This window comes from Penicillium lagena (genome assembly GCF_028827675.1).
Source record: "Penicillium lagena strain IBT 129212 chromosome Unknown utg000008l_segment0_segment0, whole genome shotgun sequence".
Lineage (NCBI taxonomy): Eukaryota > Fungi > Ascomycota > Eurotiomycetes > Eurotiales > Aspergillaceae > Penicillium > Penicillium lagena.
The window spans coordinates 1,714,192-1,734,388 of NW_026623229.1; the positions used below are offsets into that span (position 1 = coordinate 1,714,192).

General features: G+C 54.3%; 9 protein-coding genes across 9 annotated transcripts; 6 read left to right on the top strand and 3 right to left on the bottom strand.

Annotated features, from left to right (window-relative positions):
* Window positions 1-247: 247 nt before the first annotated feature.
* On the top strand, window positions 248-2,529 carry N7510_011291 (uncharacterized protein; the record flags this gene model as incomplete). The annotated part of the gene is made up of 3 exons (XM_056983216.1): window positions 248-703; window positions 807-1,283; window positions 1,333-2,529. The coding sequence occupies 3 exons, from the start codon at window positions 248-250 to the stop codon at window positions 2,527-2,529; spliced, it is 2,130 nt and encodes a 709-aa protein (XP_056828710.1).
* Window positions 2,530-4,207: 1,678 nt separating this feature from the next.
* Window positions 4,208-4,704, top strand: N7510_011292 (mitochondrial 37S ribosomal protein uS14m; the record flags this gene model as incomplete). The annotated part of the gene is made up of 3 exons (XM_056983217.1): window positions 4,208-4,326; window positions 4,412-4,583; window positions 4,642-4,704. 3 exons carry the CDS (start codon window positions 4,208-4,210, stop codon window positions 4,702-4,704), a joined length of 354 nt encoding a protein of 117 aa, XP_056828711.1.
* A 302-nt stretch (window positions 4,705-5,006) lies between these two features.
* N7510_011293 (uncharacterized protein) lies at window positions 5,007-6,390 on the top strand (the record flags this gene model as incomplete). Its single annotated transcript, XM_056983218.1, has 3 exons — window positions 5,007-5,074; window positions 5,127-5,851; window positions 5,903-6,390. The coding sequence occupies 3 exons, from the start codon at window positions 5,007-5,009 to the stop codon at window positions 6,388-6,390; spliced, it is 1,281 nt and encodes a 426-aa protein (XP_056828712.1).
* Window positions 6,391-7,604: 1,214 nt separating this feature from the next.
* Window positions 7,605-9,195, top strand: N7510_011294 (allantoinase alX; the record flags this gene model as incomplete). Its single annotated transcript, XM_056983219.1, has 2 exons — window positions 7,605-8,102; window positions 8,155-9,195. The coding sequence occupies 2 exons, from the start codon at window positions 7,605-7,607 to the stop codon at window positions 9,193-9,195; spliced, it is 1,539 nt and encodes a 512-aa protein (XP_056828713.1).
* A 318-nt stretch (window positions 9,196-9,513) lies between these two features.
* N7510_011295 (TMEM199/VMA12 family protein) lies at window positions 9,514-10,611 on the bottom strand (the record flags this gene model as incomplete). Its single annotated transcript, XM_056983220.1, has 2 exons — window positions 9,514-10,227; window positions 10,351-10,611. 2 exons carry the CDS (start codon window positions 10,609-10,611, stop codon window positions 9,514-9,516), a joined length of 975 nt encoding a protein of 324 aa, XP_056828714.1.
* A 172-nt stretch (window positions 10,612-10,783) lies between these two features.
* On the top strand, window positions 10,784-11,624 carry N7510_011296 (tubulin-binding prefolding complex subunit PAC10; the record flags this gene model as incomplete). Its single annotated transcript, XM_056983221.1, has 4 exons — window positions 10,784-10,797; window positions 10,850-11,090; window positions 11,179-11,412; window positions 11,526-11,624. 4 exons carry the CDS (start codon window positions 10,784-10,786, stop codon window positions 11,622-11,624), a joined length of 588 nt encoding a protein of 195 aa, XP_056828715.1.
* A 291-nt stretch (window positions 11,625-11,915) lies between these two features.
* Window positions 11,916-16,051, bottom strand: atg26 (uncharacterized protein; the record flags this gene model as incomplete). Its single annotated transcript, XM_056983222.1, has 3 exons — window positions 11,916-12,173; window positions 12,225-14,744; window positions 14,795-16,051. 3 exons carry the CDS (start codon window positions 16,049-16,051, stop codon window positions 11,916-11,918), a joined length of 4,035 nt encoding a protein of 1,344 aa, XP_056828716.1.
* A 1,060-nt stretch (window positions 16,052-17,111) lies between these two features.
* On the top strand, window positions 17,112-18,787 carry N7510_011298 (sugar porter family MFS transporter; the record flags this gene model as incomplete). The annotated part of the gene is made up of 3 exons (XM_056983223.1): window positions 17,112-17,627; window positions 17,682-18,329; window positions 18,389-18,787. 3 exons carry the CDS (start codon window positions 17,112-17,114, stop codon window positions 18,785-18,787), a joined length of 1,563 nt encoding a protein of 520 aa, XP_056828717.1.
* A 261-nt stretch (window positions 18,788-19,048) lies between these two features.
* Window positions 19,049-20,065, bottom strand: N7510_011299 (DNA-directed RNA polymerase I subunit RPA34; the record flags this gene model as incomplete). The annotated part of the gene is made up of 2 exons (XM_056983224.1): window positions 19,049-19,775; window positions 19,842-20,065. 2 exons carry the CDS (start codon window positions 20,063-20,065, stop codon window positions 19,049-19,051), a joined length of 951 nt encoding a protein of 316 aa, XP_056828718.1.
* Between the last annotated feature and the right edge of the window lie 132 nt (window positions 20,066-20,197).

Below are 20,197 nucleotides of genomic sequence, written 5' to 3' on the forward strand. Positions count from 1 at the left end.
TTGGAAGCAATCGAGTGACAGATAGAAAGTGTGTCAATTCTGACTTCAATGACTAGATTGAATTTTTTTTTAACTCGACACAGGAAACCCGCTGGCACAGTTATATAGCATGCAGAAATGACTCTGCCTGAAATATAGTTCGAAGATTGCGCCGGTCGGGCAGTAGGAATGTCCGAGATGGTCACATGACTCGTCTCGCTCGGGGACTGCCAGCCCCCGAAGCACATCTCGTTCTTCAACGGCAGCAATGTCAAATGCATCACCAGGCCCCGAGCAGGGCACACCTACCACGCCCTCGAGTCCATTATCACAGTCGCAAAGAGTGCTTGCATGTGTGCTCTGCCAGCAGCGCAAGGTGAAATGTGATCGAAAGTTCCCATGTGCAAATTGCATCAGATTCCGGGTGCAATGTGTGCCTGCAACGTTGGCTCCGCGCCAGCGAAAACGCAGATTCCCTGAACGAGAATTACTGAAGCGTATCCGCAAGTATGAATTTTTGCTACGACAGAATAATGTCCAGTTTGAGCCTCTTCACCCGAACGAGTCGAAGGAGGCTCCCGGCGCGGGGGTCGACTTCGGTTCAAATGATGAGCAAGCAGGATCCGCAAGGACGGACCAGTCGTCTCCATCAACATCCGGAAAGCACGAAGAAGTAAACGAGATCAAGTACGAGGCTCTTCGACCTTTCATACCAAAATACATAGTTAACATTTATATTAGGGACTTTTGGCAAGCAATGACCAAACAAGCTGTATGATGGTGTCTCAACCGGCTATTTATATATACAACGCTAATAATTGAAACAGCATCCAGATGCAGAAGATGAGGACGATTGCTTACCCAGCGACGTGAATGAGGTTGGAGTCAAGAAGGTATGGGATCAGCTCTTTACAGATGATAACCTTCTTCTTGGCTCGCGTAAGACGCCTGCCGAGCTGTCAACTCTGCACCCAGATCCTGTACAAATATTTCGGCTCTGGCAGATCTATCTCAACAATGTCGACCCATTGCTCAAGGTCACACACACTCCAAGCCTACAGCCGCGGCTCATCGAAGCTGCGAGTAACATGGCAAACATAAGCCCGACCCTGGAGTCGCTCATGTTCGGCATATATTCCATGGCCGTTATGAGCCTCACTACGGACGAATGCCAGGGCACCTTTGGTTCAGCAAAGGAAGACCTTTTGACAAGGTACCAGTTTGGTTGTCAGCAAGCGCTCATGAACTGTGGATATTTGCGAACTGGCGATCGCGAATGTCTCACCGCATTCCATCTCTTCTTGGTACGTATAACAAATGATTTTAGCGTGTATTTGCTAACACGTATAAAAGGTCTCAATCGGACCCGGCACAGATCCTCGATCTTTATCGTCTCTGCTGGGCGTCGCAATGCGTATTGCGCAGCGTATAGGAATCCATAGCGAGGCAGTCTCTGCCAAATGCACCGTCCTCGAGGCAGAAATGCGGCGTAGACTCTGGTGGTCGCTCAAGATTTTCGATAGTCGAATCGGCGAACTAGCCGACCACAAGACTATTGTTCTGGATCCTCTCTGGGACTGCAGAATTCCTCGCAACGTGAATGACTCTGATCTTCGGGCGGGGATAAAAGAGCCGCCGCCAGTTCAAGGCATTTCGAGCGAGGCACTTTTTGTCGTCGTGCGCGGTGAGCTTGGCGAGTTCGTCCGCCATTCCAAGGCCTACCTTGGCTTTACCAACCCGTCTTTCAAATCATTCTTATCGGAATCTGCCCCCGAAGACGGTGAGATGGCCACTCTACAGAAGATGATCGAAGACAAATATCTCAAGCTGTGCAATCCGGAGAACCCACTGCACTTCATGACCATCTGGTCAACACGGCTTTTTATTGCTAAATACTTTCTTGTCGAACACTATTGGAAGCACTCCGACTCGTATGGGGATCAAACCGCGGCGCAGCGCGACAAGGCTATTGGTTATGCACTCACCATGCTCGAAAGTGATACTAAGATAGTGGCATCGCCTCTTACCAAGGGCTTCCTGTGGATGGCTCATTTCTACTTCCCATTGCCAGCATACATCCACATTCTCCAAGATCTCAGACGACGACCCTCATCCAAGTTTGCAGACAAGGCCTGGGAAGTCATGAGTGATAACTATGACGCTCGCGTTAATACTCACGAAAAGGCCGAGAGCCCGATCTACGATATATTCGTCAAACTGGTCCTTCCGGCATGGGAGGCTCGCGCGGCAACATTCAAGACAACGCCGATACCGCCACGAATTGTATCGTATGTCCAAGAGGTCGTGGCGCAAAAGGAGCAGGGTAGACAGGCTGGAGGAATTGAACATATTGATATTGGTATTGACGATTTGCACATACCCATGCCAATGCCGATGTCCATGCCGGTGGGGTTGGGTAATCATGGATTACTGTATGGTGCAGGAGGGCAAGATAGCTCTGCAGGAACAGGCTTCGGCGACCCCGGACAGTTTAATCAGTTTGACTGGGCAGCAATGGACTGGGACTTGACTGGGCGTCCTGCTTGGTGAACTTGTCAACCTACACGAAACTTGTATAATAATTAGAAGCATCTCTACTGAATGAAACATAATAATCTCGTCTCGTCTCAAATGGCTTCTGTGTGCGATCATCGACTTTGCAACTCCATCTATTCCCATTTTCAAGCTTTACCCTCTTCGACTTCGATCAGAGTCTCTTAAAGGTGCCACCACTAGCTGACGCCCTACAACTCTAATGATGCAGACGAGGCTTTGATGGGGTCTCACGGTCTGGATCTGAGCTATAGCTTCTACCATGAAGTGGCCAAAAATCGATAACAATGTGAGTTATGTTGAGTAGACACTCGGACAATAGAATTGAAGTTAGCTGGCAAGTTGGCATCAATCCATCAATCATCATCACCACCCAATGGTGTATACCTCGGAGTATCACGTGATCCGGACTATTCGTTGCGCCGGTCGGACCCGGGCAAACCCAACGCTTCACTTCTCCTGCTCCTCCTCACCCCCCATCTCGCATTCCCTCCACATCACCTGCCACCATGTCTCTCCTCGGAAAGAAGTTCCCTGGCGCTCTCGGTAAGCACCTCCCGCGACAATTCCCGCGATCCTGGGCACGACACTGACTCGCGAACAGCCAAGCCGATGACTCCCTTCTTCGTTGCCGGTACGCACGCTCCACACTCCCATTTTCCCCGATGACTTGGGTTTCCCCGAGAAATCCAAGTGAATTTGTCTTGTTGGAGGCAAGATCGTGCTCGTGGAATAACTGTTCTGACGAATTCTCCCATTCAGGCCTCGTCGTTCTGTACGGCATCAACTCCGCCGCGGGTGCCATGGCGAACTGTGAGTGCATCTTGTGCCCCCGTCTGCATTTCAACGGTCAATTGCGTGGAATCCATTCCAGTTGGATTGATATTGTCGCGAAACCGATGGCATGACTGCAATTGAGATGAGAGCATCTGGCTAATGACCTTTCCTCCCCCAACAGCCGGCGAGTTCAAGAACGACCCTCGCAACCCCAACGCCAAGGCGAGCAAGCCTTCTTCTCACTAGATTTCTCCTCGTGGGTGTCGTGTAGAATGGCGGGAGCGTGGGTACGAATCGAATCGAGCCCATGACGATGTGTGCGGGGCCTCGGGCCTTGATGGCTGGTTCGCCTTTTTTTTCCTTTGTCTTTGTGTGTCTATCTTGTTGGGCAGTTTGCCCTCTGTCCAAGCATATAGAGTATACCGTGGAGGGTGACTTGGATCAATAACACAAGCTGTACCACTACTCGACCGTTTCTTGCTGGTGTTGCTGGGGGTGTTCGTAGTGCGTTGTGTTTGGCTGCTGTAGGTTCATCTCTGATACGAACTGCAGGATGCCGGATGTCTGCCCATTGAGCTGTCTCGGATGTAGTTGATGGGTTATTCATCTTGATTTGATGCCTTTCCTGGCACTGGTTGTCTTGATCCCGCACCACATGGCATGCCACCAAGGACACCAAGTATTTTGTAGGGATCAGAGAGCGATTCCCATTTTCCGAGCCACATCTACATAGCCTCGTGTCCCAGGACTGTCTATACAGAAATGTTGTGCTCCGTCAAAGTGTGCAATTCGCATTGTGCGCTAAACCCAACAGGGCAACCCGATTTCTCCGCCCAGCCCATCATCTCTCATCTTCATCTTCACCTTCACACTCCTCCTCCACCCCACCATCACCACCATGTCAAAAATGGCATCCCTCTTCCGGCCGGCAAAACTCGACCTAGGCGGGTTCAAGAACATCCGCGTTATTCGAGACCACAACAAGCGCATCGCCATCGAGCAGACCGAACCCGAACGGTATGAATTAAATTGACCCAACAGCCTGCCTACCTCGCCCCGGGGATCAAGAGAAATGATTCTGACCATGTTGCACTCGGAACAGGCAAGCCCTCCGCTACATCATCCGCAATACCTCCCTCCCCGCCCGTGCGCGCGCCCAGGCCCAGCTCCAGCTGTCGCAGATGCACCCCTACACCCGTCCGACGCAAGTGAAGAACCGGTGTGTCGACTCGGGAACAGCAAGGAGTGTCTTCCGGACTTTCAGGATTAACCGAGTGAGTACTGTTGTTCTGGACAAGGTGCAATTGTGTCCTGATTCTTCGATTTCAACAGTTCCAATTCCGCATGCAAGCACTGGCGGGCGAGCTGCCTGGTGTCAAGAAGGCGAGCTGGTAGTTTTTAGGCAAGGAATATTGTGAGAGTATTGGGTCTGCGCGCGGCGTTTCTGCATCAGCATTTTTTCGGGCCCATGAGTGAGGCGTGTATATTATCCAAAATCTATCGAAACCATTTCTTATTTCTTGATATCATATTGATCCTTTGTCTTTGCTGCCTGTCAGTATGTTTGCCTGGTCTACCTTTGTTCTTTCTCTCTGTTTATCTTTCTCTCTTGCGCTGCTTCTCTTTCCCTCGTTCTCTCTTTCCTTCTGCCACTTCCTCCTCCACTTCACCCATTTCTGATCAACAGCAGACCAGTCATGTTCGTCTATCGGCTTTGTGATCTTCCGGCAGACCCTGTCTTCCCTGCTGATCTGGAGAAACTGGGGTAAGCTTGCTGAATGAAGGTTGTGAAGTTTCCCACTTATCCCCCCATCCAGATACTTCGTGACTGAGAACGATCAGATCCGGATGATCTCCAACCCAGAGGAAACCTTCCTGTACAAGATCAACCGCAATGAGCGCTGGAATGAGCTCCAGAGGGAAGCGATGAACGGTATGTCAAAACACCTTACCATGCATGCACAGGAAGAATTCAACTCACTCTGTACACCAGAATGCATCCGCCGCATTGTCCTAGACCGTCTGCACAAACTCGGCCTGGAGACATGGCGCCTGCCTCTCTCAGCGAGTCCTCACGAAGCGCACGTCCCCATCCTGGTATCGAACAACCTGCCCACTGCATCTCGCATCATCGTCATCTTCGGCGAGCCGAGCCAGGACTTGGGCATCTGGGCATATCGTACCGTCGGGGCTGACTCGATCGATGCCGGATCCGTCGTTGGGCTTGCGCGTGCTGCACTTAACAAAAATACCGCTTTTGTCCTGGCCAACACGGGCCAGTTGATCTGGCACTGCAGCTCCGGTCGAGCCGTCGCGCAGCAGACCTGGCTGTCACTTCCCCGGTCTTCGGCTTGTGCGGGTCAGCCGACTATGAGCTACCGCAACAAGATCCCCGGCAACATCGACTGGCACGAACATGTTAACTACGTCTTTGACCACGTGCTGGCTCCGCGTGTCTGGTGCAAGGGGACGGAGCCGCGGATTGACGTGATTGGCGTGTCGGAGGGCGGACTGGCTGCGTTCCAGTACATGAAAGCGAACTGTACGTTGCGTGCACCTGATCTCAGGAAGCAAAGCTGACGATTGCGAACAGGGGTGAAATGGCGTACACACATCTCCGCCATGAGTCTCGCCGAACCGCTGCACAGCTCCTACGACCTGGAAGAAGACGACCTGACCAACCCGGCCGCGTTTGCGGCGTTTATATCCTCGCGCTGCCGCGGCTACGTGTTGTCCGACAAGCCTGTCGGAGACCGGGTTGCTGGCTATCGCGACCTGGGGTGCAACTGCTATTCGTCCGGCGAAGCTCTGAACGCCGAGTGCATCATGCCCATGGCCTGGCGCCATATGCTGAACTGGCTCGATCTGACCCATGCAGATCGAAACTATGCCGAGCAGGTGATGATCCTGGCGAGTGATATTGAGAATGCTACGCGCGAGAAGCTGGAGGAGCTGGATGCGCTGGAAGAAGAGGCTGACCATGTCCTCGAGGCGGGGGGTATTATGGAGGAGAAGAATGTTGAGCTGGGAGCCCCGATGCTAGGTCTGGATGAGATGGCGGCGCTGGATCTGGATGCGTAGGCTTCTGGAGGTATCTCACCGGGACGGTCGGTCTTTTCTCCCAAGTGGTTGTGTTGACATTTAGATGCAGTTTTCCAAGCCCTAACTAAAAAGAACGGATTTGATCGCTGACTTGTTCTTCTATTTTGTCTCGCATCGCCCATATTTACAGTCTTCCGCTGCTCCGTTGAAGTCGCATTAAGCGGCATATAAGCAATCTGCGGCCGGTGCTGATCAGGTCCCATGCGCATGGCGCAATCAAGAAACAAGAAATCAGACAAGCCTTGCGTAGGCAAGTCAAGTCAACCCGGACCCGATCCCTGTGTTTCTGCCAACCTCCCCACACTTTTTCCTTCATCCTTCTTCCCAGTGTCCATCTCGCACAATCCGCGCTTACTCGATACCAGCAAAGCCCCCTCTTTCGGAGGCCGCCGACTGCGGGCGACGAGAAGAGGGGGCTTTTCCTTCCTTTGGGCTAGCTAACTATAGTGGCTACACAGCCCGGAAGAGATTTCCAGACCTAGCGAACACGAGTTTCGATCGAGTAAGGGAAATGAAAAGAAAAAAAAGTGGCAATTTCGATCGAGTAAGGACCCCTAATCAAAAAAAGAGTTCGGAAGTGTCGGCCACTGATAAGCGATTAGGACTTGTCCGCTGCACCGCCGGAGGTGGCCGACGGCTCTGAATTATTACTCGATCAGAGTGTCTTTCTTTTTTTTTTGTGTGTGTCAACCACGGTTCACACAGATATTCTGCCCATCGGCCGCGGGTGACAATCATGATGTCTATCCTGACGGGGGTATGGTTTGAGCAACACAACAATACAAACCTACAACTACTACTAATACGACGACGGGATGCAGTCTGATTCGGGCACAGGTGAGGGTATTCGCTCGTGACCCGAAGGATCGTCTTGCACCGCCCGGCAGACTCTGACTGGCTCTGGACCTGGCCACCGATCGAGTAATCGCAGCAACATCGGAGCTGGCCCTCTCGGCGAGTGGATCATGATTTGCCTTGTGAACAACCGAGAAGAAGAAAATTCCCCAGGCCCACTCGGCTGTGGCTTTTTATTTATATCCCCCCAGGCCCAGTCCTTATCTGCTCTTTTTTCTTCTTCCAGATAACTGGTTATCTTTGTCTTATCTCTCCCCTCTCTCCCTATCTACTACGCTTTGAAAAAGAGATATTGGAACAGGCCTGCACCTCCCGCAAGCCACTCTCCCCAAGCTACCATGGCGACTGCTAACATGCCCTCGATTGCCGTGGTGGCTTCGTCACGAGCTGTCATCTCCGGCCGTTTGACATCCGCGACCATCGTGATCTCCCGCGCTACCGGCAAGATCACCGCCGTCTTCGACTCCATCATCCCAGCAACGGAGTTCCCCTCGGGCACTCCGTACACCGACTATTCACCCCATGTCCTGCTGCCGGGTCTGGTGGACGCCCATGTCCACCTGAACGAGCCCGGCCGCACGGAATGGGAGGGTTTCTACACCGGCACTCAGGCCGCTGCCTTTGGCGGCGTCACCACTGTGATTGACATGCCCCTCAATGCCATCCCACCCACCACCACGGTGGCTGCGCTGAAAGAAAAGATCCAGGCTGCCCAGAGCAAGTGCTGGGTTGATGTCGGCTTCTATGGCGGCATCATCCCGGGCAATTCCGGTGACCTCAAGGCCCTCGTCCAAGAGGGCGTGCGCGGTTTCAAGGGTTTTCTGATTGATAGTGGTGTAGGTATTCTCACATATTGTCTTAAGCCTCAGATACTAACTCTAATACCAGGTGGATGAATTCCCCGCTGTGACCGCAGCGGATATCGAAAAGGCCATGGTGGAACTGGCAGACGAGCCCACGACGCTCATGTTCCACGCCGAGATGGTCCCTCCTACAACAGCCGGCGTCAGCGTCGTGGACCACAAGTCTGAGCCGCCAGCGGCACCCACCGGCCCCCTGGAAGCCTACTCCACTTTCCTGGCCTCGCGGCCATCCTCCTTTGAGACGTGCGCTATCGAACAGATCCTCACACTGGCCCATATCGCCCCAGACCTGCAGCTGCACATCGTGCATCTCTCGGCCATGGAAGCCATCCCCATCCTTCGGGAAGCGCGAGCCCGCGGCGTCAAAGTCACCGCCGAGACCTGCTTTCACTACCTCTCGCTAGCCGCCGAGGAAGTCCGCGACGGCGACACTCGGCACAAGTGCTGCCCGCCCATCCGGTCCAAGCTAAACCAAGACGGTCTTTGGACCGAGTTGGAGAAGCACGCCGGCGACGGGGTCATTCAAACCGTCGTATCCGATCACTCGCCCTGCACCCCGGACCTCAAGCTCCTCCCCTCCCACGTCCCGGGTGGCCTACACTGCAATGGCGCATCAACCTCCGTCTCCACCGAAGAAAACGGCAACTTCTTCTCGGCCTGGGGTGGCATCTCCTCCGTGGGCCTGGGCCTGCCCATTCTCTGGAGCGAGGTCAGCCGGCGCAAGAATCTGAGCTCTGCTCCCGATGACGAGAACACCAGGAACGCCCTGCAGGACATCGTCAAGCTCTGCTGCGCCAACACTGCCGCCCAGGTCGGCTTGCAGAACCACAAGGGCGATCTGAGAGTCGGCTTCGACGCCGATATCTGCGTCTTCGACGACGCCGCCGAGTGGGTCGTTGAGCCTAGCACAATGCTCTTCCGCAATAAATGCTCGCCCTACCAGGGCCGCACGCTACGCGGCATGGTTCGCGAGACATGGCTGCGTGGGGAGCGCATCTTTAGTCACGATCAGGGCTTTGCAAGCAAGACTCCGGCTGGCAAGCTGCTTCTCGAGAAACGGGTTTGAAAGCCTTTTTTCCCTTCCACTTTTTTCCCTTCCTCCTTCTCCTGTGGGACAATTGACCACCTCCGGCAGTGGCTCCTACATGCCCATCGCATCTCATTTCTCACCCTCACCACGCACACCATCAGCACAACACGCTCTGGACATCCTGTTTTCTCGACGAGCGACCCAAAAACTAATGACCGACAGCTTGCATAGCATACCCGTTAGATTAATGACAGCGCGCTGTAGCTTAGTATAGAATACAGCACTTTCTACCTACTATCCTCTCTTTGTATACAACAAGTAAGGTATTTTTCTAAATTATACCGTGGATTATGATCATAGATCCCCCTTCTCCTCTTTTTCTATCTCTTTCTCCTTATCTCTCTGCCACTTCTCCCTCACCCTCCGCCTCACACCCCCATTCTCGCCTCGTCCCCAAATCTCCACCTCTTCCTTCTTACAGCTCGGACTCACCTCACCACCACCACCACCACCACCACCGCGATTGACATCATTGTTGTCCGTATCAGCATCAGCACCCACAGCCCCAACAAACACCTTTCTCTCCTTCATCCCCCTCTCCCGGGCTCTAGCCCTCTGGATCTTCCCCAAATAAGCAGCATACAAGAACGCCTCCGCAACCGCAACCGCCAACGCCGCGAATATCGATACCAGCACGCGCACTGGCTCTGACGCACCGTATCGTTGCAACTTTAACTCTGAGGATTGTTGTTGATGCTGTTCACTCTGCAACCCCATCCATGACGCGAACACCGTAGCAAGAACGTCCGCGCTCGCGAACTTCGATAGAGCCCAGTACACACTGAACCCCGTTATCAGCACGGAGAGAAAGATATTGACGACCAGCGAGGGGGTCAGGGTGTCTTCTTCCAAGAGAGGTGCGGCTTCGTTTTGGGAAATGGCGGAGGGGTGCGTGTAGGTGTAGGGGTCTTCGGGGGTTTGGTTGCCGGTTGGGTGCAGGAGGCGCTGGTAGGCTGCTTCGTCTTGCAGGGCGAGGAGGCGTTTTTTGGAGGCGAGGTATTCGGGGCTCTATTTGGAAACGGGGTGAGTTAGTAAAAGTTAGGTAGGTAGGTAGTCAGCAGCTGTCTGTTTGGCTGGAGCTGTTCCGCGCAGAAGACGGGAGAGTGGGAAGGGAAATATGTCGGGACGAACTGGTTCGGGTTTCTTGGGCGGCGGAGGAACATAGACCTTTGTCCCGCGCAAGAGGGAGCTCAACGCTGTTGGGCCCGGTAGGGTGTGCGTAGTCGTGTCTGCAGCTTCGGATTGGAGGTGTTTCGCCAGGCGTAGGAGCTGCTCGTGCGCCATGGGACCGTGGCGAGTAAGGGAAGCAGGCAGATCTAGTTCGGCGCGCTGGGAGGCCGGGACAGCCTCCAGGGCAGCGAGGATGCGGTCCGTTGTTACGAGGTAGACCATTGGCGTGGTGATGGTGATTAGGTGGTGAGGGAAGAAAGAAAGAAGGAAAGAAAGCAGTGGAGTAATAATAGTGTCGAGCTATCTATCCTCCGACTTCTCCGACTTCTTTTGCCCCACGTCGTCATTCCTCATCTTTTCGCTCCCGCCGACCCAAAAACCCTCCTCCACCACCATGGCCGACGCAAGGTACCTACGCCCCGTATCGCTGTTGTAAAGGTAACTGACACCCCCTGTCCAGCACGGTAACAACACAAACCAACCCGCGCGGGATCCCCGTCGCCCCCTTCGTGGACAATGTGAGCGACTACGTCGCTTCGCGCGCAGAGGTCGAGCCCACGCTGCGCTCGTTCCAGGAGATGATCTCCAAGTACCAGTTTATGGAAGTGAACACGCAGCGGCGGGCCCAGGGGCTACGAGAGAAATTGCCGGATATCAAGAAGACGTTGGAGATGGTGCGGTTTTTGAAGTTGCGGAAGGAGGTTTGTTTGCCCTTCCCCTCCCTCTGCCCATACACATTCTCTTCTCCCTCTTTATCCGTCGACCATTGACTGACAATGGCGTGTATAGACATCCGCTCCCGGCCCCCTCGACACAAACTTCGAACTCAACGACACGCTCTACGCTCGCGCGACCATCTCCCCCGCCGACACAAATGAAGTCTACCTCTGGCTCGGTGCAAACGTCATGCTCGCATACCCGCTGTCCGAGGCGGAGAGCATGCTGCAGGAGAAATTGACTGCTGCAGAACAGAGCCTGGCGAATTGTGATGAGGATCTGGAGTTTTTGAGGGAGCAGATTACCGTGAGTCCTTTCTTCTCTTCTACCATCTTCTCTATCAGGAGGGGGGTGGTTTTCTCCATAACCCCTTTTGAATTGGTGCTGGTGCTGGTGCTGACCCTGATGCTTATGGCTAGACGCTTGAAGTTGCGACGGCGCGCGTGTATAACTGGGATGTGGTGCAGCGGCGCAAGGATAAGGGGGATGGGAAAGAGGAGAAGCCGCAGGCCGGATAGGTTGATATTTTGTGACCAAAAAATAAAAATCGAATTCATTGTAGCTGGTCTATAAAAGGAAATGAATGCAGTTGGCAAATAAACCAAATCAATCGGCCCTTCTTCCTCCGTGGCGCCAGCAGTAGTCAAGCGCAATCAATCAATCATCAACATTAGGTACTCATGACGAGAGAACAGACAAAAAATGAGATGCGTGAGAGTCGTAGGTAAGTAGGTAGGTCGTCAGACATGATAAATAAGTAAGCAGCGATCATAATAGCACACGCATGAAAAGAACCAGTACGAGAATAATTAAGAGGACCCCAACTTCTCCGCGTCGGAGGCTGCGCGCTCGCGCATGCGTTTGGAGATGTCGATGTCTGTCTCGTCGCCGACGAACGTCCACTCCTCGATATCGTCCAGGTCGTCGTCTGCCTCATCTGGGGAGACCTTGGCTGACGGGGTCGGGGAGAAGGGAGTAGACGAGGCGATGGAGCGTTGGCGGGCGAGAGTCCTTGCGTATTCGAGGTCGCGGTAGAGAGCTTGGATTGCGACGGAAACCCCGTCTTCCTATATCAGGAGTTAGTAAATTATATCTCAATCAAAAAAAGCGGGACTTACATTGCGAATCTGGATCCCCAAATTCCGGGCCTTGACAATCATCCGCTCGCTATGCGTAGCCTCCCAGAGCGCCCTGGAGAAGATGCTGACGTTTAGCTTCTTCATGCAGATGCCCACGCCCAGGTCCTCGACCCGGGATCCGCAAAAGAACTGGTCGCCAAAGAACGGCTTGATGATAGTCGGAAGTCCCGCGCGCAGACTTGCACCCGTCGTTCCGGCACCGCCGTGGTGGGCGGCCGCGTCGATCTGAGAGAAGAGCCAGTCGTGAGGCGCAGCTTGGATCTGGTATATCTCTGGCGGCAAGGAGATCTCGGGCTTTGCGCTGGATGGGTCGCCAAGACGGTCTGACCATCCTTTGGAGAGGATGCAGCGGACGTCTGCCTTCTGGACTGACTCGATGACTGTGCGTGTCAATGCGGAGGGATCTGATACCACGATCGACCCAAACCCAATATACACAATCTTCTTGCCGTCGGCCCGAGCACGCGTGATGAAGTCTGATAGCTCCGTTGGTGGCGTCCAGGTGGAGCCCTCGTTCAGGAACCAATACCCCGTAATCCGGATCCAGTCTGGGTAGTCGAGGGGCGGCGGCACAACAGAAGGCGAGTAATTATACAAGAAAGGAATCTTGTTCTGCTGCATTTTATCTAGACTGGTAGCCTTCAACCCCAGCTCGGTATTGCGCCACCGGTTGACTTGACCTGCAATAGCCTTCCAGAAAATGTTGTCAAACATGACATACGTGATATAGTTGTATGCGCCGCCCATTCGGTGCTCGGGCACCGCGAACGCATGAGGATACGCTCGGGTTCTGGTCCAGGGCATGGTAAAGCCGCGAAAATAAGGTATTCGAAGTGCCTCCGCGATATGGATCCCTGCCATTGCGCTCGGCGACTCGATGAGAAGATCGCTGTCTTGACAACTTGTCCAGGCAGACGACAAGAGGTCATCGATCCACCCTCTAAACTTCAGCGATGCTTCCTTCAGGAAGGAGTAGGTGAACATGCCGTTTTCCACGCAAATACGCATGAGTTCGGCAGGATCACCCTCCACAGGGGCAAATTCGATGCCATGTCGCCGGACCCAGGGCTCAAACTCGGCGTGCGTTGCAATCTTGGGCCGATGGCCTTCGGCGAGAAGGCCCTTGCACAGGGCAATATACGGCTGCACGTCGCCTCGGGAGCCGATGGTCAGACATGTAATCCTCAGCGACTCTGCGGGTTTGAAGTTGATAATCGAAGCACGCGGATCGTCAAAGAAGGGATGAATCTCCGAGGAGTCCTCTGCGGGCGTGGGACGGTTGTCAGGCTCCTCAGGACCATCAAGCCTCGCCTCTTGCAGCATACGATGCTCAGCTTGGGCTGCCTCGGCTTCTTCTCGCTCCGCTTCCGCCAGCATGCCAGATTCCACCATGAACTTAATGGACTCGAGGTTCTGGTGCAATGTGACCGCACAGTCGTCCCGAGCATCTGCCGCATTGAACTCGAAGAAGAGCTCCTCGTGGCCACGGATGATGACAACAAGACCGTGGTAGCCAAACCGGAAGCCTTTTTCCTTTTCGACATTCTCGATATCCTTGAATGGGAGGATCATCTTGGTCCGAGTGCCGGGGATCAGACTGCGGAAACATAACTTCCTCTGACTAATGTAGATCTTGCCATACAGCGGGAGCACCCGGTGCAGGTACGCAAAATAAGTGGCCTGCAGCCGTTCGGTTGATGGAAGCGCAAAATGTGCTCGAAACCGGTCACCGTAGTTGAAGCCACCGTCTTTGTCCTCGGGATCAACATTGAGATCTTCGGCTAGCACTCCTTCGGTCTCCCCATAGTGCTGCTGACCGCCGGTCCACATGCCAGAAACCTTTTCGAAATAGCCCATGGACTCGGTTGCCAACAGACTGCTCATCTGTTTTGATCGACTTTTCAGATATTCGGCGAATCCAGCAGCTCGCTGAAGTGGATATGCTCCAGCTTTGACAATGTCGTTCAAAGGAGGCCCTGTACGTGATACGGGTTGAGCAGCATCGGCGGGTGCAGGATAGATGTTCTCCACGGTTCTCTCCAGTGGAGTCGACCTGGCGAGTGCGGACGCGGAACGAGCTGTCTCATCCGAGCGTCGTACAAGAGCATCGCCTGCATCAGAAGAACGCCTCCGCAAGCTGCGCATGGTAGGCGATTGAAAAACATCGCTGCGGTTCAAGATTTGGCTCGCAGACTCATTGGTATCCGTCATCGACTGAAAAATTGGTGACGGCTCAGCACACGCTGCAACGAAAGAATCTGACGAATCCTGCTGCTTCGGAGACCCAAGTTCCTCTTGTCCGGTACTTGCGCTACGTCTCCGTGGCAAGTCATGTTGCTTTTGACCAGCCAATCGCCCACTACTTATAGACAGCCTCTTTCGCGCACTTGCATCTGGATGCTCCGATGATTCTTCCCGCACGCTCTTCGTAGAATCATTGACCAAGTTCTTAATATAGTTGAAAGCATCTTGCCCGTAGTTGAAGAATGAGAAAAAGTACTGAAAAATGATTAGCATATGGTGCCAAAAAGACACCGCAAAAGAGATACCTCGTCGATTGCATATGTCTCGCCACTATCGACAACCCGAATCTTGAAGGTTTCGGCAAAGTCGGCCATCGGACTCTCCTCCAAATCTATCACGTTGGCGATGGGAAATGAGATCTTGACACTATCCCCTTCGTTATGCGTTCGGAAGATAACTTTCTGCAGAGCTTTCACCCATTCCTTTGCACTCATGGGACTGTCCGCTCGAAAAAGATAGGTCCGTTGATCGGTAGTGACCTGAAAGTCCTTCACGTCGCCACTTTTACCCTTTGGGTCTGCGAGGGAGGCGGAGATGCCGTATCGGAGATCGACATGGCCACTGGGAAAATAAAGGTTGGAAGGATCGGCGTAATAAGAAAGCACATCGCCCTTGAGGGCAAACCAGTAGCGATTATATTTCGGGTTCTTGCGGCCGCGCTTCGAGAGGTAGCCCGACTTGATAGCGACGTTGGACTTCTTCGGAAGGTAGGCGTAGAAACAGATATGTCCCTCGGTAACGTACATGTAGCCCTGGAGGAGCATGCTTTGCAATAGCGAGCAAGGGTATTCGACCAGCACTTTCTCGGGGGTGTCAAACCCGAACATCTGCATTAGTCTTGTGGACAGTGCTGACGAGGAGGATGGTGGACGGTCTTGGGGAGGCTTGCTGGAACGAGTTGGACTTGTCGTCGTGGAAGAAGTCGTGTCAAATCGAGTCTGGGCTTCGACCATGCGGCTGAGAACCGGAGCTGCTCGAGGTGTCATACTGCGGGCGCGCCTTGGAGAAATCACGACGGACGACCCGCTTTGTGTTGAAGATTCATTTGCTCTGTTCTCCGAGCCCAGCTTGGGCTGTTTCCGCAGAAGCCTGTTATCCGATATGGTCCTCCGGTGGCGGCGTCCTCTCCCTTCGATGTCGGTCGGCAGTTTTGAGTCTTCTGGTATCCGCTCCGGTGAGACTGGGTCGGCCGGCGACTCTTTCGGTGGATGTTCCTCAGCTTCTCCATCACTATCGCTCGACTCGTCGAACCGCGCATGAAAATCCGCCCGGGATCCGACTGCCGCAATCATGGAGAAGAGCGACTGCTGCATATAATGGACATTCCCATCTCGCGAGCTCATGCTCCGTGGCGGAGCGGTGAAATCGACCTGGGCATCGTCGCCATCCTTGAAGCGTTCCGGAAGTCGATCGGCGACCCCGCGGTTAGCGGAGGCGGACTTCATGCTCGCACTGAGTCGTCGGTCTACCCGGCGTTTGGCATCGTCCAGCAGCGGTCTCATCTTCACGGATGGTGGCGAGGAGGATAGGATAGGGACGGGGATGCCGATCAAGGTTGCTTGTGGAGAAGCCCCGAGCAGGTGACAGGCCGGGACTGATAGGGCGATGACGAACCAGGATGGGCTCAGGTCAGTCAGGTGTCGCCGTCAACCCCTAGAACCACCACGAGCTTCAGATGACGAGCATGTCAGTCATTCCACGAGTGATTCCACCGGATGATGATGGCTGGGTGCTGCGGGTGGGTTGGGGGGCGCCGATAAGCATTGAAGCTCGGACGCAATCGATCGATAGCGAGATGTCACACCCCGAAACGCCAGAAGTGCCACCCTGGCGCCATGAGGATTGCTGGGTGTAGTTCGTGTCACTGATGCCGAGTCAAACTAGGACAAAAAGTACCACCCATGAATATTTAGTCGCAAAAGACAGAGGATCAGCTGGTCCCGCGCATGTGATGCGAGGCCGTTGGCGGGTCATGTGACCTGCTGAGGTCAGCATCTGGGAGAGCGTGTGCTCCTGACACCCGTTCACCTTGTGGGCCCAGAGGGAGGGAGTGAGTGAGTGAGTGAGTGAATTGACTGACCACTTCATATTCATTATTCATTCGCGATAATAATCCGAATGCCTTCTAATGATAGATTTAAATTGCGTGCTCTGGGATCTCCCTCCTGGAGCCGATAGCCGACATGCTTTCTTTGTCTGTGTCGTATTGCCGGCCTCACCACGTCCACGGTCTGGCCCCGTGTGCTCCCCCGTCTGAGCGCAGCACCATCCCCTCTCGAAATGCACGAATCAAAGGACCGCGCGTTCTCGATCCTGTCAGACCAGCTCGCTAGCCGTGGGAACCTGTCCAATACCATGGTCGGCACCCTCATTAACTAGCTGGCACCATCCAGCCGCGTGAAGGCGTGCTCGGACCTTTGAACGCTCGCGCCTTACGTCCAACAGCACGCGAGACGACCCCTGTCATGGTGCGAGGCGATCTCGATACATATATGCCCGCAGCCGCCTTGGCTTTGCATCCAGCGACTGCAACCGACTTTTTCTCCTCTTGCGGTCTTCATCATGGGGCTGTTTCAAATCCCCGAGCTCAACACCCGGAAAGGCACCCTGCGCGCCTATCATCTGGCCGCCATTGTCTTCATCTCGTCATTTCTGTCGGGCTATGACTCGGGTATTGCTGGTGGGATCCTGACGTACAAGTCCTTTCAGGCCGACTTCCGCTACTCCGCCGCCCATGTGTCCAAGGTCTCCTCCCTGACGGTGGGGTTGGAGCAGCTGGGGTCGTTCGTGGCCGCGCTGTGTGTCTACCCGATTACCAACAAGTTTGGCCGCAAATGGACCATCATTGGCGCCACAGCCATCTTCTGTGTCGGCGTGATTATCCAGGTCATCAACACCCGCTCGTTGCCCGCCTGGTATGTCGGCCGTGTCGTCGCCGGTCTCGGCATGGGCGCCCAGAGTGTCGTGATCCCCATGTACTCGGCGGAGATGACCCCCAAGGAAATCCGGGGTCGCTGTGGTTCATTCTACCAGTGGCTCTACGCCTGGGGTGTTTTCCTGGCGTACTGGATTAACTACGTGAGTGGGATACTTCTTTCTTTTTGGCATGAAAATACTGACCAGCTAAAACAGGGTGTTGCCGCGAACCTCTCAATCGCTGCCACCTCGCGCGAGTGGCAGATCCCCGTCGGGTTGCAACTGGTGTCTGCCGGCGCCCTGCTGATCGGCTCCTTCACCCTGCCCGAATCGATCCGGTGGCTCCTGACGCAAAATCGGACCGACGATGCCTGGAAGTCCATCACCTGGATCCGTGGCGATGATGGCCCGAAGACACGCGAGGAGTTCACCGAGACCCAGCTGGGTCTGCAGGCCGAGCGCGCTGAGCGCGAAGGCTTCTCGATCAAGGAATTGCTGGAGCCGGCTAACCGCCTGCGTTTCATGGTCGGGCCTCTGCTGTTCATCTTCCAGAATGCCACAGGAAGCAGCGCTCTGGCGGTGTTTGCCCCGCAATACTTCAAGTTGGTGGCCGGCGGCTCAAGCCAGCAGAGCCTGCTACTGACCGGTCTGTTTGGTGCCGTCAAGGTCATTGCCTGCTCCTTCTTTATCTGGGTCCTGTCGGAGCGCTTCGGTCGCCGAGTCACGCTCGTCAGTGGTGCTGCTCTCATGTCTGCTTGCATGCTGATCACGGCGCTGATTGTCGACAATACCTCAACTAATGTGAATGGACAAGTCACCAACGCCGGGCGGGCGACTGTCGCGATGATCTACCTCGACATTATGGTGAGTCGTTTCTGTTTTTTCCATGCATAACCCGTCTTCCTAACGTTTCTATCCTACAGATCTACAACTGCTCCTGGGGTCCAATGCCCTGGGCCTACGTGCCCGAGATCTTCCCGACCCGGATCCGCGCGCTGGGCCTGGCACTCAGCATGCTCGCCCACTGGGCCTCATCATTCTGCTTCTCATTCGCAAGCCCCTACATGATCACCAACGTCGGCGCTAACACCTTCCTGATCTTCATGGGCTTCGACATCGTAGCCACAGTCTTCTGCTGGTTCTTCGTCAGGGAGACCCGTGGCAAGAACCTCGAGGTTGCCGCTGGTACGGAGTGGGAGGTTGCCGAACGCAGCTCGTCCGATGATGGCGAGAAGGGTGGCGTGCTTGGTCCTGACGGCAAGCGGGTACAGCTCGTCAGCGTGCATGAGAACTTCCATGCCAATCTCAGGCATAAGTCTTAGCGTGGATAAAAGAGAAGGTGAAGGGGCTACAGAGGGAATGTCTGCTCTCAATGTCCTTTCCTAATGATCGGGTTGTAATGGTTTGGGAGCTTATATGCCCTTGCCCACGTCGTCTATGTCTGTCTTTCTATATCTCAGCAGGCGCAATCGAGCTAGGACTGGCGAATTCAAGTACTTTTCACGAGAAGATATACATTGCATTTGATCTAGAGCTGTAGACACAACAGAAACCATACAGAAATGACCAAAAACGCCAATTCATCATGCCTTGGCAGCCTTTTTCCGCTTCTTCTCCTCTTTATCCTTATGTGACTTCTTCGACGTCTTTCCTCCCTCGTCATCCCTCTCATGCTTCTTCGACTTCTTCCGCGGCGCCGCATCCCCCTCGTGAGCATGTTTCCTCTTCCGCTGCTCCTCGCGCTCTCCACCCAACGGCACCTTGAATGTCGGCTCCTCCTCCGCCTCAGACTCTGAGCTGTCCCCAATCGTCTCCGGCGGCCCACTCAAACTGCCAATAGGTCGAAACCGCATCTTGAGACCCTTCGGCTGCCGTTTCCGCGGCTTCTTCTCATCGCGCAAGGCCTCAACTGCCCTATCAGTCGCCTTGTCCGTCCCCAGGGACCCGACCAGTTCCTGGATGTGATATGTTGGCACATGTGCCGCAGCACTGCGGTAGGACTGTGTGCTTTGGTCGTAGATAAGTAGCGCTTTTCCTTCCGGGTCGTTGGTCTCGGACAGCAGAGACTCGGCGGGGATGCCGTAGTTCACGCCCTCGTGTGTGAGAAGGGGTTCGCCCTTCATGATCATGGCCATGGAGACTTCTTTTATTTTCGATAGCGGCAGCGAGGACGGAGCCGTGATGTGGAAGACTTGTTTGCCGGTTAGGTTGGAGAGGAGGGAGGATGTTTTTGAGGATGGAGGGGGCTGTTTCTTCGCTAGTTTGAAGCCTGTGGGTGGTTTGTAGGGCTGGGCTACGGAGATTGTGACTCTTGAGGAGAGAGAGAGAGAGAGGAATTAGTGATTGCTGCAGAGATAAAGAACAGAAGATCCTTACCTGTTGGCTGGCTCTGTCTCTGGCTGGGCGCTTGATTTGGTTACGGCTCCGCCATTGTCTGACTCCTCGTCGCTGGAGCTATCTGATCCCGATGAACTGGATTCATCTTCGTTTGTGGACTCCGTCTTGGTGGCCTTCACAGCTTGCTTCTGCTGGTTGGCTGGCTCCGGAGAGCTGGAGCGGCTGGAGCTGCTGTCGCTCTCAGACGAGGATGAGGCGCTCATGATATAAGACAATTGTCGCCGGTCAAGTCTTGTTTTTCAGAGACACGACAGGGAATACAGCAGTGGTGGTGAAGTTGGACGTGAACTCGGTCCGCCTTTTTTTGGGCGCACGGGCCACTCCGCTTTTTTTCT